Source organism: Mytilus californianus, unplaced genomic scaffold (assembly GCF_021869535.1).
Source record: "Mytilus californianus isolate M0D057914Y unplaced genomic scaffold, xbMytCali1.0.p SCAF_23, whole genome shotgun sequence".
Classification (NCBI taxonomy): Eukaryota; Metazoa; Mollusca; class Bivalvia; order Mytilida; family Mytilidae; genus Mytilus; species Mytilus californianus.
In genome coordinates, this window is record NW_026262672.1 from 3,511,949 (window position 1) to 3,530,448 (window position 18,500).

The 18,500-nt window shown below is 31.8% G+C and overlaps 1 protein-coding gene across 2 annotated transcripts; it reads left to right on the plus strand.

Moving 5' to 3' along the window:
- Positions 1–1,681: 1,681 nt before the first annotated feature.
- Positions 1,682–18,169, plus strand: LOC127732316 (uncharacterized). 2 transcript variants are annotated; one of them, XM_052241382.1, is made up of 5 exons: positions 1,682–2,463; positions 8,888–9,037; positions 9,945–9,989; positions 16,032–16,090; positions 16,770–18,169. In XM_052241382.1, the coding sequence occupies exons 2-5, from the start codon at positions 8,902–8,904 to the stop codon at positions 16,896–16,898; spliced, it is 369 nt and encodes a 122-aa protein (XP_052097342.1). In that variant the 5' UTR covers positions 1,682–2,463; positions 8,888–8,901; the 3' UTR covers positions 16,899–18,169. The 2 variants fall into 2 exon arrangements, with proteins under 2 accessions (XP_052097342.1, XP_052097340.1); XM_052241380.1 differs by lacking the exon at positions 1,682–2,463 and adding an exon at positions 7,589–8,018.
- The last annotated feature ends 331 nt before the right edge of the window (positions 18,170–18,500 follow it).

Consider the following 18,500-nt stretch of genomic DNA (forward strand, 5'->3'; position numbering starts at 1 on the left):
GTTTTGACCCCAATTTCATGGTCCATTGAACATAGAAAATTACAGGTTAAAGTTTTTGGTCAGAAAATAGGTTAAAGTTTCTGGTCAAGGTAGTTTTTGAAGTCCAATCAACTTGAAACTAATAGTACACATGTTCCCTATGATATGATCTTTCTAATTTTAATGCCAAATGAGAGTTTTGACCCCATTTTCACAGTCCACTGATCATAGAAAATTATAGTGTGAGTGGGGCATTCAGGGTTCTCACTAGGAAATTTTTATGGTGAGTCCTGGGACTGACATCACTTTTGAAAATGGTGAGTCCCAGCTGATTCTGGTGAGTCCATGTAGTATACAATTCATCATCTATAATCATGAGTCTGAGACGGTTTATTCACCGAATTGCGTTGATAAAAATTGAATTGTTTTTATAAAACATTTGTGTACAATGAACACATTTTTATACGACCGTCTAAGACGGGACGTATTATGGTATACGGTTGTCCGTCCGTCATCCACACTTCGGACAATAACTCAAAAACGCTTTCACCAATTTCCATGAAACTTAAGTGAATTGTTTATATATATTGACGTAAGCTCCCTTTCGTTTTTTTTTAATTTCAGATTTGACGTTTTGTAAAATAATTTGTTTATTCATAAAAAAGGGGGAATTTTCAACAATTCGGACAATAACTCAAAAAGGCTTTCACCAATGTCCAAGAAACTTATGTGAATTGTTTATGTCTATCAATGTAAGCTCCCTTTCGTTTTTTTTAATTTCATATTATGCTTTTGGGATTTATGGGACTTTATTAAAAAAAAAGGTGGGATTTTCAAGTTTTCGGACTATAGCTCAAATTCCTTTTAACCTTTCCTCACGTAACAATAATACAACATTAGGATTGATAGGAGGAAGCTCCCTTTCAAATTAGAAAAAAATGGCAATGTTGTTTCAGAGTAATTATATAGGACTTTAACCATTTGAATTATGGCAATTTTTCACATTTTGCACATGAATTTTACTCTAGTATTCCTAAATTGATTTCCTTGAAACTTCAAATTATTGTTGGGATTTATATTATGAAGCTCCCTATTGATTTTTGATTATTTATTTGTTAACTTGTTCTGGAGTTACAGGACTTTAACTATTTGAATTTAAGAAAATTATTCATGCCTTCTTTTCCAATTTCTATATGCCCAATACGGGAGTATCATGCGCTCTAAAGGCAGCTGTTTATTGTTTTTTGTAATTTAATATCTCCTCATACAGTTTTCAATTCAGATTCTAATTCAAACATCACTAAACAACCCGGCTGTTTGAGGCTTTGACCCATTTTTATGACATTAAAATGCATTGTAACAAATTATTTCACATTTTATTTTTTTTGAAAATATAAAAATAATTCCTTTATTTTATGATTTACAAGAAGGAAACATATTACTTTCTTCCCCTTTTGCAATATATAAATTAATTCAATGCTCACAAGCCATTTTATGCTATTTTAATACCTCACCTACAATAGTAAAAGGAGCATGGACATTCGTTTATTTGTCCGTCTGTCTGTCCTGTGTCCGGTTAAAGTCAAAGTCAAAAGTAGTTTTTGATGAAGTTGCACATTGTTTCTCATGATATGATCTTTCTAATGTAGAGTTTTTATCCCAATTTCATGGTTCATTGAACATGGAAAATGATAGTATGAGTGGTGCATCAGTGTAGTATGGACACATTCTTGTTTATTTTCAGTCTCCAGATCGGGAGACAATTTCATATATGTGCTACTTCCTGTTCAAATGAATATCTCCTGTTCGGGAGATTGTCTCAAGTTTGGGAGATTGACTCAAGTTTGGGCGATTATGGCTCCTGATTGGGGAATATTACTTAGCTGACCTCACCGATCCACCAACAGAAATCTTGGGTCAGGTGTGGGGAAACAAACGATTCTTTTAATTGCAGCCCTAAGATTTTAATGAAATTATATGCTGATTGTTTCAAAGTTTTGGTTATTATCTTTCATACTATTATGGTTAAATTCAACCCTTAAGGGGTTACTGCCTTTAAAAGACCCTTTTCTCAGTTTTTAACACTTTAAACATCATAAATTATATAATCATTATTATCAATGAGATATCTGCGCAAAATTACAGGTGAGCCATTTCTCCTAAGGACTTTTCCAGGGTTATTGTATGGGGGAAAGGAAGGCACTCTATTAAAATTTGGTAGGTGGTGGTTCTTGTAGAAAGATTGCCTGAACAATTAAAAGAAATATCCAATAAAAATATATGTATGGTGGGTCAAATAAAAGTGCCTTCTGACCACCCCATATATTAATTTCTGGAATAGCCCTTGTTCTTAATAATCATCTTTATCATGATTTAATTATCTATTGTAGAGTAAACAGTCATTACCTGTAAAGGTTTTCGATAATAACAGAATAATAAGAAAAGGAATTGTGGCATATTCGTTTCCTGATTTAATAAATAAATGTAAGTATGATTATCAGACATTAGAAATCATATATAATATATATATATATACCTTGTCATAGTACTGTGTCTCACTTACTTGTGGAACTTAAATCTTGGAAAACATGGTCAAAGTAAATTGATGTTTCAAAGCAATGTTTTACCAGTTTAATATTACATGATTTACATCCAATGATTTGCAATCTCTAATGAATCACACTCCAGAGTTTTCACAAAATTTAAAATAAATAAATACATTTATCATATACTTATAGAAAATAACGGTATAATTTTACCCCTTGATAACACTGTTTGCATAGATATTTATCAATAAAATCTTAAGAATTGTCTTTGCCGTGTGATATGACTTTTGTTATCAACTGCTTCTGGTTTATATCAACTGTTTCCGGTTTATATCACACGCTAAATCCATTTTTTCCATTTTTGTTTTTTTAACAAAAAAGAACATTTTCAATTTTTTTCTCTTGATTTTTTTTCAAATATTCTTTTTTCTTCAAAATTTGATTTTCTTTCAAAATTTTGTTCAAAATTCGTTTTTTCAATTTTTTTTTCATTTTTTTTTTTTCAAATATACTTTTTCTTCAAAATTTGTTTTTCTTTCAAAATTTTGTTCATTTTTTTTTCATTTTCCCACCAAAAAATTAACATTAACAGAATTTCATATTATCAAACATTTAACTAGGACATTCGAAACAACAATATTGAAGTATATGATAAAAAGATCATAACATGTCATTTTTTATATCAGACCCCTTATCAGCCCATGGTCAAAATCATCCCTCGAGCCTGAAGGCTCTCGGGCTGATATCATGACCTTGGATTGATAAGGGGTCTGATATGAAAAATGCCATGTTATAATCTATATGTATCACAACTAGTTGATTTGCATGCATGTGACCCTTTGTTTCTGACCCTAGTTCTAGGTCAGAGGACTGTTAATTTGTATATAGTGGCCATTAAAGTGAAATTAGGCGTTAAGCTCAAATCTTATGCAATAGGCTAACGCCTAGATATTTAGTTATTGCCTGAATATCCAGGCAGTAAGCTTAATGCCTGAAATATGATGGAGTGTTTTAACCTATTGCTAAACATCATTTCAGGTAATAAGGGAACTTGAGATTTTAATTTTTAGCTCACCTTTCCTAAAAGGAAATGTGAGCTTTTCTCATCACTTGGCGTCCGTCGTCGTCGTTGTCGTCGTCGTCGTTGTCGTCGTCGTCTGTCGTCTGTCGTCGTCGTTAACAATTTTTCAAACATCTTCTCCTCTGAAACTACTGAATGGATTTGAATGAAACTTAGCATGATTGTTCCTTAGGGTATCCTGCACAAAATGACTGCTTCGATTTTCGATCCGTCAAAAAACATGGCCGCCGTTACTAAAAATGGAACATAGGGGTCAAACAACAGTTTTTCACAAATATGTCAAAAATCATTAGGTTTAGCCAAATTCTGGCAGGTTGAAAGTGTTAAGCATGATAAGAGCTACCTGTGTGCAGATTTTTGTGAAAATCTGTCAACTGATGTTTGAGTTAATGCCCAAATTTGACATTTTTGGCTTTTTTTATGTTATTATTTCAAAAATCTTCTTCTCTGAAACGACTATTCAAAATCAAATGAAACTTGGTGAGATTGTACCTTAGGGTATCCTGCAAAAAGTTTGTGCTTGGATTTTTGATTGGTTGAAAAACATGTCCGCCGTTACTAAAAATAGAACATAGGGGTCAAAATGCTGTTTTTGCTATTTTTTCCTGAATTATAGAAGAAAATGAAGATGAAAGCTACTTTTTAGGTAAACATGGTATCCTGAGTTGAATGGTGATGGTGAAAATTTGTTTTGGGCAGCCATTTTTAAAATGTTAAAAATGGCTGCCATTTTCAGCCAATTTTACACTTGCTGGGATTTCAATGATATTTGGTTTATACAGTAAACATGATATCCTAAGTTGGATGGTGATGACGAAAATTTGTTCTGGGTGGCCATTTTTGAAATGGCTGCCATTTTCGGGCCAATTTTTACACTTGCTCGGATTTCAACAATATTTGGTTTTTAAAGTAAACATGATATCCTTAGTTGAATGCTGATGATGAGAATGTTGTATAACCATGATTAAACTTATTAATATGTTTTTAGCTCAATTTACAACAAACATTATTATATTAATTTAGTTTATAGGGCATTGTTTACCACGTGAGCGATTCAGGCTCTTGAGAGCCTCTTGTTTATCAACTGCATCCCCAAAGGCTGAAGCAGTTCTAGGAATCGGGTCTCTCCGTCCGTCTGTCTGTCATTCCGTAACACAATAAGATATCAGCTTGTCATGGCAACTTCTCTGAACTTACTCAACATTAAGTCCTCTTTGAACATAGAAATTTTCTGAAAATCATCATGTATCAGCTTAACTGTCATCACAACTCCTCTGAAACTACTCAACAGAAATTCCTGAAACTTGGTGTGCAGTAAGAAAATCATATGTAGTTGTGCATATTATCAGGAAATTTTTATTGAAGGTTTGCCCCTTTGAACTAAAATAGAAATTTACTGAAAATCATCATGCATCAGCTTGTCATCACAACTCCTCTTAAACTACTCAAGAGAAATTCCTGAAACTTGGTATGTAGCAAAAACATTATATGTAGTTGTGCATGTTGTCAGGAAATTTTGATTCCTTATTTTCTATTGGAGGTTTGCCCCTTTGAACTTCGAAATTAACTGTAAATCATCATGTATCACTCATGCTTGTCATCACAACTCCTCTTAAACTACCCAACAGAATTTCAAAAAACTTGGTATGTAGCAAGAACACCATATGTTGCCTTGCATATTTTCAGGAAATTTTGATTCTTTAACTTTTATGGGAATAATTTTCCATAGTTCCATATATCTACCTGTAACATTTATTTCGTCGCATTTTCCTGAGCAACTATAAATAACTGTTGCAGCACGACGCAGGTCCAGACATTGATAGGTCTAGCTTGTTACAAATACATATTACATGTCCGAAAAAATCATGATGTTCAATAATTTAAAAATTAGATTCCAAATATTGATATGAATTAATTTTAACAGATGTTGGTATTTTCCGTATTCAAAACAGAATTATCTTGCATTTTCAGGATTCAGCCGTTGATTATAAAAGTTGATTATTAAATGCGTATTTATTTTTATTGTTTCATTTTTTGGTCAATCATTTTATTTATTTATTGTATAAAAGAAGTAATAGATCAAAACATATTTTATTCATTACTTTTAATAGATTCTAAAGTATTTCTTATTGTTATATTCTATTTCATTTCAGTTAAATTTTTACTTAATATTTTTAGGCACAAAAATATTTTTACCAGTATATATATACAAGTTTAAGATTTTTAGTTAGTACTGTTTTTTCATTAAGATTTTTAATTTTTTTATAATAATGTTCCATACCGTTTCAAATATTTTTTTCTCAGCAAAATTTTAAATACAAAATTATTTTTGCCCTTATTTCTATATCTTCTAATCTTTCTGATTGTCCCTGTGTTCCTAAATTAACACTCTAATTCACCATCAAAACAACATGAACAATATCTATTCAATAAATTTTGTATGCATTCCAGGAATAGATTATTTATCAAATGCAGGCATTCCTGGAACACACCTGAGCATTTACATTAACTGGTGGTCACACATATTTTTGATATGTATGTAAATCCTGCTAAAATAACAGCTGAAAATGCAAGAAAAAACGGAAACTGCAATAATCTGTGCCATACATGTAGCTCCACTCTATCTGGGAACAAATATGATCTTAACACAATTTCAAAACAAAGTTTTTTTTTGGGGGGGGGGGGGGTATATAGGAATCACCCTGTCCGTCTTTCCGTCCAACTGTCTGTCCATATGTCTGGTAAACGCAACTCCTCATTAATTGATGGACCAATATTGGTAAAACTTCACACAGTTGTAGTACACAACCTGAGGATGTGCATGAAGGAAAATATTTGAAGGAGAATATAAGAATATTAAAATTTACTTAGTTAAATATAGCAATAAATGGCAAGTATTGTAAGTGAGGGCAACTTCTCCTAAACAGATTAATTAATATTGATGAAACTTTACACTGTTGTTGTACACAACCTGTAGATACATGTACATGAAGGAGGATATTTCTGGTAAGATTTTTTTTCAAGGGAGATAATTGAAATTACTTAGTTTAATAAATATCACAAATGTGGCATTAGGTCTTGTAAGCACAACTCCTCCTAAATGACTGTAGCAATATTTATTATATTTTACATAGTTCCAGTACATCACTCAGACCAGAGAATGTGCATAAATGAAGATATTGTTGGTTTTAAATATTTAAAGGGAGATAATTAACTTACTTAATATAGATGTATTTATTTTTTTTTACACACTGACTTAAAATATGCAAAGAGAGATAACTCTACTATTAATTTTAAATGTTCTTCCAGTTTAATATAGCAATATGTAAATGTATGTGCATTCCTTTTATTTAAAATAATTAATAGTAGTTCATTCATTCTGTGTCAGAAACCTATGCTGTGTTAAATATTTAATCACAATCCAAATTCAGAGCTGTATCAAGCTTAAATGTAACAAGTTTGACCTTTCTAAAAAGGTAGTGAATGCTTCGTAGTATCATAAATTACATGTTCTAGTGTGTTTTTATGTTTATATATATTACAGAGAATATTTTAATTATTTATAAATTTCATTTCAGAGTCATTTAATGCGTATAATCTATAATTGTTATCTTTTAGGGGGAATACTTTTAAGATTATCTTTATCAATATGACAGAGCACCCGAACAAATTTAAATTTAAAAAAAATACGAGTCTAAATTGATATGGGTTAAACACGAATAAAACAATTACATAAAGGTTGCATATGAAATTCATTCAATATTTATCAGACCCGAGAAAACGTATCAGTATATATAACACTTCTATTTATATCTCACCCATATTCATTTGGACTAATGACATCTGTATTCGCAAAATTCGAATTTATCAGGTAAAAGTAATACCTATACGCTTATTAGGCGTTCCATAAAAAATCTTGATATTTTTGCGTTCCATATATATATGTTTATTCTATTTATATCTCATACAGATACAAATACAAGTGGTGCGTTTTGTAAACATTGAATCTTGAAATAAATCGTGTATATTGCTGATTTACAAAGCAAAGGGTCGTGTATTAACAATATTTATTTCAATATTGAATTTTAGCAATTAATATATATGCATCATAATCATTTAAATGCGAACACGAATTACCAACTGTTGATCGGGACTATAAATACACATATTATTTTTTCCGGCATTTGATGCTTCTCATCGCACGGGAAAGTCCACAATTATTTTTCTAAATCTAGCCAATGGCTGTTGCTGTATCTCGACCCCATCATAAGGCAACCAATCAGAATGCATGTGTGATACATTATAATTTCAAGATGGCGTGGATATCGCCCGAAATTAAATCTTCGACCCTTCGGCCGAAGCAATAACAGTAGTGTAGTAAATATGCCATAATGAGATGGGGGGTATCCTTAGTGAGTTGACTCACAGTTTTATGCTTTAATACTATTTACACTCATCTGTGTCCACTTTGTTCAATGAGTTCTTATATAAATGAATTATTTTTGTAATGATTTTGATATTTCAGGTAACTGACATTTTAGTTGCTCTTATTCGTTTGAAAAGGGTGTATATAATATATGATCGATTAACTTTAAAAAAAAAATTAAAAATGTATACAAAATGTACTGAAAAACATAAAATTTGAAATCAGAACAAATATGATGAGAGACAATATGCTATCTGTAAAATGAAAAAAAAAACAATCGAAAAAGGGAATATAGTGCACTGATGATTTTGATACAAATATGGCTGGTTATTAATTTATAACAATTACAAAAAAATGTAATGCCTTGTATTCAGTCAATACAGGATTATTTGATCTTGGACTTCGTCTTCAGTCAATATACTTCTTTCAGGTCAATATATCCTAAGTGTATCGACCTCATACAACAGCTATAATTGTATATAGATTAACTTTAAAAAAATCTTTAGTGCTTAGGCATTAACTTTTTGCCTAGGATTTAAGCTTAACTATCATGCCTAATTTCACTTATTGCCGCTAACATATATATAGTATGATATATTGATAAATAAAAAGTCCTTGGTACAGAAAATATAGTTTGAAAATAAATAACACATAAAAAATCACATTATAAATCCAACATTGTTCCTGTTAGCGCTTTCACCCCATTTCCTATGGTTCATCAGTTAGTCAGAATTTCAATGAATCAGGGAAGATCGATATATGGTGGATACTAGGTCAGGTTATTGGCAAGCAATATATGATTATTCATTCTGATTTGAAAAGAATAATATTTTTGTTCAATTTCCTTTTATTTAGGCCAGGAAAAGTTTATGGAAGGAGATTCAACGACATTCAGTCTAGTCCTGGACGCAGATGGAGTCGAAATAGATAATGATTTTTTCAACAGTTTAGAAGGAAATGTCATCCTCATGCTACTTAAAACAGGGGAGACCTGGGAACCACAAGGTAAGACTACGTCATGCATGCATGTACTCATTGGCTCATATTAAAAAAAAATTGGTTCCATATATAGCCAGAAACTGCCATAAGAGGGGACCCACTCCAGTCATGCTTCAGTGATTCCTATATAAGACTAATTAAAGCCCTGTGTATTGATAATTTGTATTTTTTACTCAGGCCCAAGGGGGGTCTTTGTACTCTATAAAGATGCTCAGTCTGGTTTGCATAAAGGTTAATCATTTAAAATTTATTATTTCAGCATGACACAAAACAATGTTGAAAACAGTTTTTCGTGTTTTAATAAAAAAAAACTTCTTGCTAAGCAAACAATTTTAGTCTAAACTTCTTAATATTTCTCATCAGGCATTAATATATACCAGTCAAAAAAGTCATCGCTAATTGATATAGTAGCTTGTGAAAAGAGACTAACCGGAACTAAAATAACCTATCATCTTCATACATTTTTAACATTGTCTTTTGTATGTAAACAGAAGCAGTCCATCTGGTACCCTGGCTCATTCCAGCTAACCATGCAGGAACCCATGCTTGAACAGCATGATTTCCCAGTTAGATCAGTTATATATACAGAGAACCTTTGCCTTACACATCCAAAATATAAGGGGGAAAAGTAAGGAACTTCATGTTTTGATATTTATCAATTGAACCTTTACCAATTGTTATAAAATTTTGCCATTCTTCATTATTAGTTATAACTACTAATAGCCTGAGTTTCTGACTTTTTGTCACATGTATTTTGTGCAACTTAAGTCCCACTTTGTCCCATGAATCCCTTTATTTTCTATCATCATAAAATGCCCCTTTAATCTTTATATGCAAGAAGGGACAACATTGGTGTCAGTTAGGTGCTTTATAAATGAAATTAGACTATTCATTTGTTATTTTTTTATTGTAGACAATAAATTCAATAGACATGAAAGAGTAACTTTAAAATCAGAAGGTTAGTACAATTAACTAGTAGACATGCTCAAATAAAAGGTTATTAGTCCCCTACCAACGAAGTTGAAGGGGACTTTAGGTTTGCACTCTGTCCGTCTGTCCGTAATCAGCTTTCCACACTTTTTATTTTTTGTTATGCTTGAAGAAATTGGTTTGATATTTGATATATAGTATAACCATGACAAGTTACATATCAAGTTCTAATTTTGTTTCGGTCAGATGATTTTTTGCAGAGTTATGGCCCTTGGACTTAGAAAACTCACATAAGTAATCTGTTTTCCATATTTTGTTTTTTAATGCTTCAAGATATTGACTTGAAATTTGGCTTGTAGTTAAACCATGACAAGTTAAAGATCTGTTGCAAATTATGTTCCGGTCTGATGATTTTTTGCAGAGTTATGGTCCTTGGACTTAGAAAATTCATGCAAGAAATACATTTCCACTATTTTTTTGTCATACTTAAAGATTTCCATTTGATATTTGGTTTATAGTTTTAACGTTACAAGTTAAAGATCAAGTTTAATTTTTTTTTCTGATCTGATGATAGTTGGCAGAGTTATATGATCCTTAGACCTAGAAAAATAACACGATTAATCAATTAAAATTCTGCATTTTTTTTAGTCATGCTTGACTATTGTCATATTGATTTGAAATTTGGTATCTATAGTTTTAACATGACATTTTACACATCAAGTTTGAATTTTGTTTTCCGGACAACAAATTTTAACTGGTAGGGGACTGTGTATTGCCATGCAATACTCTCAGAATGCTGGATACTATCCATGCTGTTCTGTGATTGATTGATTGATTGTTGGTTGCTTAACGTCCAGTGGCAAATATTTCATGCATATTCAGGACGAGAACAAGTTCACAATAAATACAATAGGTAGGATCTGTAACAGATTAAGGGACTAAGGTCGGAGAAATTTAGACTGCCACGGGAAATGAGGGTATATTGGATAGGAACAGAAATTTAGCCTTGCAACAGGTCACCTACGGACCCCTCAAAGAGTTGTTGCAAGGGTTCTTAACGTGCAAAGAGCGTGGCACTCTCTTTACACGAGGCATCGGATTTAACGTCCCCATTCTGACCGGACGTGGCTGCAGATTTGTACATCCCGCACAGCCAAACGGACGCCCCACTTTAGCACGGGTTTTACTGCCGGTCGGAGGAAGACCAATGGTGACCATACTTCTATAACCCAATCACCCTTGGGGTTTGCTGTTCTGTGTCCACACTTGTTCTTCTTTAAAAAACAATTTAAAAGGCCAGAATTAAAATATTGTTTGTTTTCCCAAATTAACTACCTACAGTAGCCATATGATTTAAAGATAATAAATGATGAACATGTTATTAATTTGTTGATGTATGGCAACTCAGGTAGATTATATAGTTACCAATGTAGTGTCTGTATGATTTGAACCATTCAACCAAAGGTTTTCAGGTTATAACATTTTGTTACTTTTGATGAAATGGTGGCAGAGGTAAAGTTGAAAATACATTGATTGATTGATTGATTGTTGTTTGCTTTACGCCGCATTAGCACAGAAAGGCTATATCGCGGCGAGAGCTAATTCGAATATTATAACAATTTAAGGTATATTTTTAAAATCAGACAAAAGGTCTTTCAATAAACTAAAATTCTAGACTAAAGCAAATTGATTATTTACAAATAAAAATCAACACTAAGATAACGTGATAAAAATTAAAATCGTTTTAAATATAACAACATTTTTATATTTTATAATATATTCCAATTTCTTTTAAGAATGAAACAATATTTGTAAATGGAATATTATTAAATAAATCATACATATTATTGACATTGAAATGCTTCTTCCGAATATCAGCAAAGTCAATACAATTGATTAAAACATGTTTAATAGTATACTTGCAGTTACAAGGTATACATTGTGGTTCTACTTCATTTTTTAAAAGATATTCGTGTGTTATTCTAGTATGACCAATACGACATCTAGAAATAACACACTGATCTTTTCTGCACATAAAATTATTGAAAGGTTTACATAAATTAGGTTTAATTTCATGTAATTTATTACTATCTTTTTTACTCCATTCATTTTTCAATATATTAAAAACATATTCTCTAATATTAGATTTAAAATCGGTATATGGTATATCACAGTTAGATAAAGGGTCACCCAGGGCATTCTTTGCCTCAAGGTCTACAGCTGTGTTTCCTAGGATTCCAACATGACTCGGCACCCATAGAAATAATATTTCTTTAAGAAGAATTTTTAAATTCCTCATTACATATAAAATTTTGAGAATTGTTGGGTTTTTAATTTTAGTATTTTGTATAGCTTGTAAGCATGAAAGTGAATCAGAACATATAATAAATTTGGATTTATTTGAAGAAGCAATAAATTTCAAAGCCAAAATTATTGCTTCTGCTTCAGCAGTAAAGATCGATGCATCAGATGGCAAACGGAGAGTTGCAGCTCTGTCCCTGAAGACAGCAGCAGATGCAACTCTGTCACCATCTTTTGATCCATCAGTATAGACAGTTGAAAAATCTGAATAATTGGCTTTGATTTCAGCATAGTGTTGCTGAATTAAAAGAGGATTTGTTTTATTTTTATTGTGTTCACGGAGATCAAATATCATTTTTGGTTTGGGAAGTTCCCATGGAGGACATTTGCAAGTTTCAACTTGAGCAACAGATTTTAAATCAAAAGAAGCTAAATGTGATTTTAAACGTATACCCAACGGAGGAATTTTATTTTCATGTTTTGCAAAAATATCTTCATAAATTGGATTAAAAACACAGCTGAAGGCAGGATTATCTGAGTAGGCTTTTAGTTTGACAGCATATTGAAGTCCAAGCTTCAAACGTCTGTTAGAGAGTGAGTGCTCATCAGCCTCTACATACAGACTCTCAACTGGTGAGGTTTTAAATGCGCCAAGACAGAGACGCAAACCCTGATGATGCACAGCATCGAGAATCTGTATGTAGGACTTCCTTGCAGAGCCATACACTATAGAGCCATAATCTAGTTTAGATCTAACTAGAGATCTGTATAAATTAAGTAAAATGTTGCCATCAGCACCCCAGTCGGTGCTGCCGACAACTTTTAAAATATCTAGTGCTTTTAAACATTTCGATTTTAACATTTTGATATGGGGTAGAAAGGTTAACTTTTTATCGAAAATTAACCCAAGAAATTTGGTTTCATCAACCATTTTAATTGGGTTGCCGTACAAAGTGAGTTCTGGATCAAGATGCAATTGCCTTTTGTTACAAAAATGCATCCCGACCGTTTTTGAAGAGGAAAATTTAAACCCATTTTCCGAGGCCCATTTTTCAATTCTTCCAAGACATAACTGTAATTGTCTTTCTATGTTATTCATATTTTTGCCTCTATAACATATTAAAAAGTCATCAACATACAATGAACCTTCAATATTACTTTTTAAAACTTCAACAAGGCTGTTGATTTTAAGACTAAATAATGTAACAGATAAAATACTGCCCTGCGGGACACCCATCTCTTGATCATACAGATCAGACATGGTTGAATTTACTCTAACATTAAATTGTCTGTTAGATAGAAAATTCGAAATAAAATGTGGCATATTGCCTTTCAACCCCATATCAAAGAGATCTTTTAAAATACCATACTTCCATGCAGTATCATAGGCTTTTTCTAGATCGAAAAAGACCGACACTACATGTTCATTTTTCGCAAAACCATTACGGACAAATGATTCGAATCGAACAAGATGGTCAAGAGTACTGCGACCTTGGCGGAATCGACACTGGATATTGGCTAAAAGCCCATTGGATTCCAGGAACCAAACAAGGCGATCATTGACCATCCGTTCTAGTGTTTTACAGACACAACTGGTAAGAGCAATTGGCCGATAATTAATAGGATCCGTGTGATCTTTACTTGGTTTTGGAATAGGCACGACGGTTGCAAGCTTCCAGATTGATGGTAAATCACCAGATTCCCAGATGTAATTCATAAGCTGCAAAAGAGCTTCCAGCGAGGAATCTGGCAAGTGTTTTAACAGTTGGTAGTGAATATTATCAGGCCCACAAGCTGTATCATGGGCTTTTGACAGAGATGTTTTAAGTTCTTCAAGAGAAAAGAGTTTATTATAATTTTCACCATTTTTTGATTTAAAGTTTAATTTAATTTTTTCTTTTTGTTTTTTAACTTTTTTAAAATCTTCCCTGTAGTTGTTAGAAGAAGAAGATTTCGCAAAAGTTTCACCAAGCTTGTTGGCAATATCCTTTTCAGATGTTAATAAATCATTGCCATTTTTTAAATGTTTAACTGTGGCTTTAGAATTTTTACCTTTTATCTTTTGTATCATGTTCCATACTTTTGTCATCGGAGTGCGAGATGTTATCTCCGAGACAAATTTCTTCCAAGACGTTCGTCGTGCTTGCCTGCAAGTCCGCCGTGCCTTAGCGCGAAAAACACGAAAATTACTCAAGTTTTCCGTCGTTGGTTGTTGATTGAACCGTCTTTCAGATTTTTTACGGTCACCTATTGCTTGATCACAAGCATCATCAAACCATGGTTTGCTGGGATGTTTCGGATTTGCCGAGGTCTTAGGAATAGTTCTGTCAGCAATTGACGTTAAATCTGTATTAAAAGTTAAAATTGGATCTTGTACAGTCTCAAACATCTTTGACTGAAGTTCCGCTTGACTTGAAAATACATGATTTTCATTTTCACTGTTCAGGAAATTTTGAAAGATTTAAAAATGGCATTTCCAGTCGTGTCAACAATAACTCATTGAACCATTCAACCAAAACTTTTTAAATCTGATATGTTGTTAATTATATAATGACAAAATGAAGGTCAAGTTTTATAGATATATTGTTGATTTTCATTTTCACCCTTCATGTTCAGAAGCTATGATCAGCTATGGTTAATGAAAAAATAGCATTTCAAGTCCTGTCCAAATTATATGCCATAAGTTAATCATTATTCTAATATGACCTCTCTATTACCCTTTGTGAAAATAGCTATGATAAAATTCTCAATATATCTATATTTAGCGCAGACTCAGTAACATGCATATTTTCGGCTGTTACATTTTACTCCCATAAAAATCCAAACTTAATGTAACATATTTTGTTAAGGTTCTTTTATCATCAAAAGTTCCAATATTTATAGTTCATCCACTATTAAATATCAATATCTTTTAAAAATTTCAGTTTCAATGACATATAGATATATATTTTATCCTATGTGTAATGAAAATTATCGGAAAAAATCATGTCCTCTCTGGGATTTTTAAAATTTTATTATTGTTCTATTTCCATTGTTTTCAAAACAAAATTGCAGACGTCATTGCTACGAAAAGAAATGGTTAAATGACTGATTTATTCTTACCAAAAACCTAACCCTTGCCAGATTACATATATATATATACAATGGCATTGCTTAAGTATTTGACTGGAAATTAGAAATTTCATCGACATAAGGGACAAAATTGACTGAGACAGGATTAGTTGCCAACGGTAAGTTTCTGAGAACATTCATTTTTACATTAAAAAAATAATACAAACAGTTAATAATAATCATTGCTTCTGTTGCTATTAAAGAACTGATTTGCCTTCTTTGCCTGCTGAAAATGTATCTCTTTGATACAAATACAGTCAGAATAACACACTTTTATTTGACAATGGGGTGATTCTTCTAATATAACAGCCACTTTTTCGTCGCTTCAGTATTTAAGATACATTTTTGTCCTATTTACACATGGCCTGGCCGGCCAGGCCATGTGTAAATTATACAACAAATCTATGGCTTGCATGAATTATTTCTTAATCATACTCACAAACAGTTCAACCAAAGCTTTTTAAATATTGATCTGTTGTAACTAATGTGACAAACTGAGGACAAATTAAATTTTAACAATTTTCCACTTTTGTATTTGTTTGACATGTTTGAGGAGTTTAATGATCCTTGAAATGTAGAAAAACTTGCATTATAAAAATAATTGTAAAAAAATGTGTTTGATGTCTGTGAAAGCCTTTTATTTGTTAATTTTTTTCAGAGGAAAAGATGATTGCGATGATTGATAAATTACGTGAAAAAGTTAAAAAAAGGAAACTAGTAAGTATTAAATTTCTGTTAATTTGTTTTTTTATCTCTGGTAAATGAGGACTTGGATGAGTTGAATATCCAGTTTTCTTTTTCTTTTAAGTTCACACAATTTGTTGCATCTTGTATTCATGATAATAATGTCTTGAAAGTAAGATTATTGTACAGTTTTATAGTTCTTTTTTCATTAAGGTCTCTCACATTGTCCCTAAAGCCATACAAAAAAATCGTCATTTGTCCCTCCATTTGGTGTAAACCATTTTAAAGATCTTCTCTGAAACTACAGAACCAATCTCAACCAATCTTCAGCTGCATGATCCCTAGGGTATCTAGTATAAAGTTTGTGATTTAACTGTTACTTAAAAAACATTGGCCACCATGGCTAAAAACAGAATGTAGCCCTGCATGTGTAAAATGCACTTTTTGGCTTGATATGCATAATTCCAACCATAGTAGATTTAGGTGAGCTTCAGAGGCTGTTCAGAGCCTATTACCAACCTTGAGACAGAAAAAGGTTAATAATATCTTGATTTGCATATTTCAGATTGTGAATTATAATTGTTGTTACATATGAAATTACAAAGTTATTTTTGTTTTATGAGCTAAATTAAGGCCTTCGCGACCATACTCCTTTTATAGCAGAAGGGTCATTCATATTGTACATAACAATATTTTAAATCTGTTCTTTCAGGAACCTGCAAGACTTGATAGGGAGGTGAACAGCACTAGTAGCACTCAAAGCAGTAACTTAATGGTTTCTTGGAAAATCCTTGTGCCTGTAAAGACAGTTTTCACATTACCTCATTTCATGGATCAGTGAACTAGTTAGTTTGCATTGGCCAAGTCCATATATTTAGTACAGTATATGGAATTATTGTAAGGTGTACTGCATGTTCTACTATAGTGTTGACCATGACCTCATTTTCATGTTTAACTGATAGAAGTTAATATTTTGTGGTTTAGTCTAGTTTTGAGATACGAAGAAGTCATTATATCATATTATATCCGGTTAATGGAATGGTTTTGAAGGTCTACATGTTTGTTTAGCAGTAATTGTCTGACCTTGACCTCATTTTTATGGTTCAGAATTTTTTTTCCCTATTTGATCTGTTTTTTTTGTCAATTGACCCCTTAAGGAGATACATGTATTACCCTTTTAAGACATTTTTTTTCACAATTTGTTCATAATGTTTGGTAACATTAAAAAAAATCTCCTTTAAAACAGCTGGATCAATTTCAGCCTAGCCTGAATGAGTTTCAGGGTATTTAGTATTTAATAAGTTAATGTTAATGTTGTACGTCATGAAACATAGCTACTATGGCTTAAATAAAACATAAGGTTTAAATGATTTTTTTTTGTCTTTTGAAAAAAACATGATAGTTAAAATAGCCTATTTAAGGACACAGTATACATTAAAAAACCAAATTAATCAGTGATGAAAGATTTCAGCAAAACATTACAGGTGAGGGATTCAGGGTCAGTTAAACCAGTTTCACAGATACTTTAAGTGATAAATCAATTATATCTATTGAATATTTGTAAGTTGTCTGTCTTACAGGTTTCATCTTGCCTTGATCATATTTTATGCTTTATTGGGAAAAATTAAGGTTTTTTTGTTCAATGATACTTAAAGTTTTAGGTTAACTAAATTTGGAATGATTGCAAAGCCTACATGTCTGCCTAAAAGATTTAATCTCACCTTGACCACTTCTACACAGGTACATGTAATTGAAATGATAATGTAATACTTAAAAGTATTGAAATACATGTATGAACACTTATACAGGCAAGACATATCGCTGTGTCCACTCTTGATACATTTTATATATAAACTGTTAACTTTGTTAATTGATTGTTTTCAGCTAACAATATTTGTTTTTGTGATATTTTGTTATATTTATATAATGCAAGGTATGCATGCAAGCATTGTTCTGTGATTTTTTATAGGACTGACTGGTAAAAATTTGCATTCTTATTATGGCCATGATGTTGTTAATGTTGTCTGTAGACTTTTGGTTACATCAAGCTTTACAACGCATTTTATTATTTACATTTAAACACTTTTTTTAACATTTATATGCTGCAAAGTATGCATGATTTTTTATATTTCGGAATGTATGCAAGTTTTTATGATCGGATTTAGAGATGGTAAAGTGATTAAAAGAGAAAAAAAATCTGATGTCTTTCTATATATTTTGTGACTTGGCCAAACTTCTATACATGCATTGAAACACACATAGTCACAAAACACACAACAGATTTGTTAAATGAATATCATGGATGGACTCTATTCCCTTCTCAATCAAAGTCATGATGGGGTCATTTAAGGGTTTATCCCAGTTGATCTACTGTGCAAAGTAACCTTTTTCCCAATTGATACTCTATATTTATATCCAATACAGTTTTTGTTTGTTTCAGTTG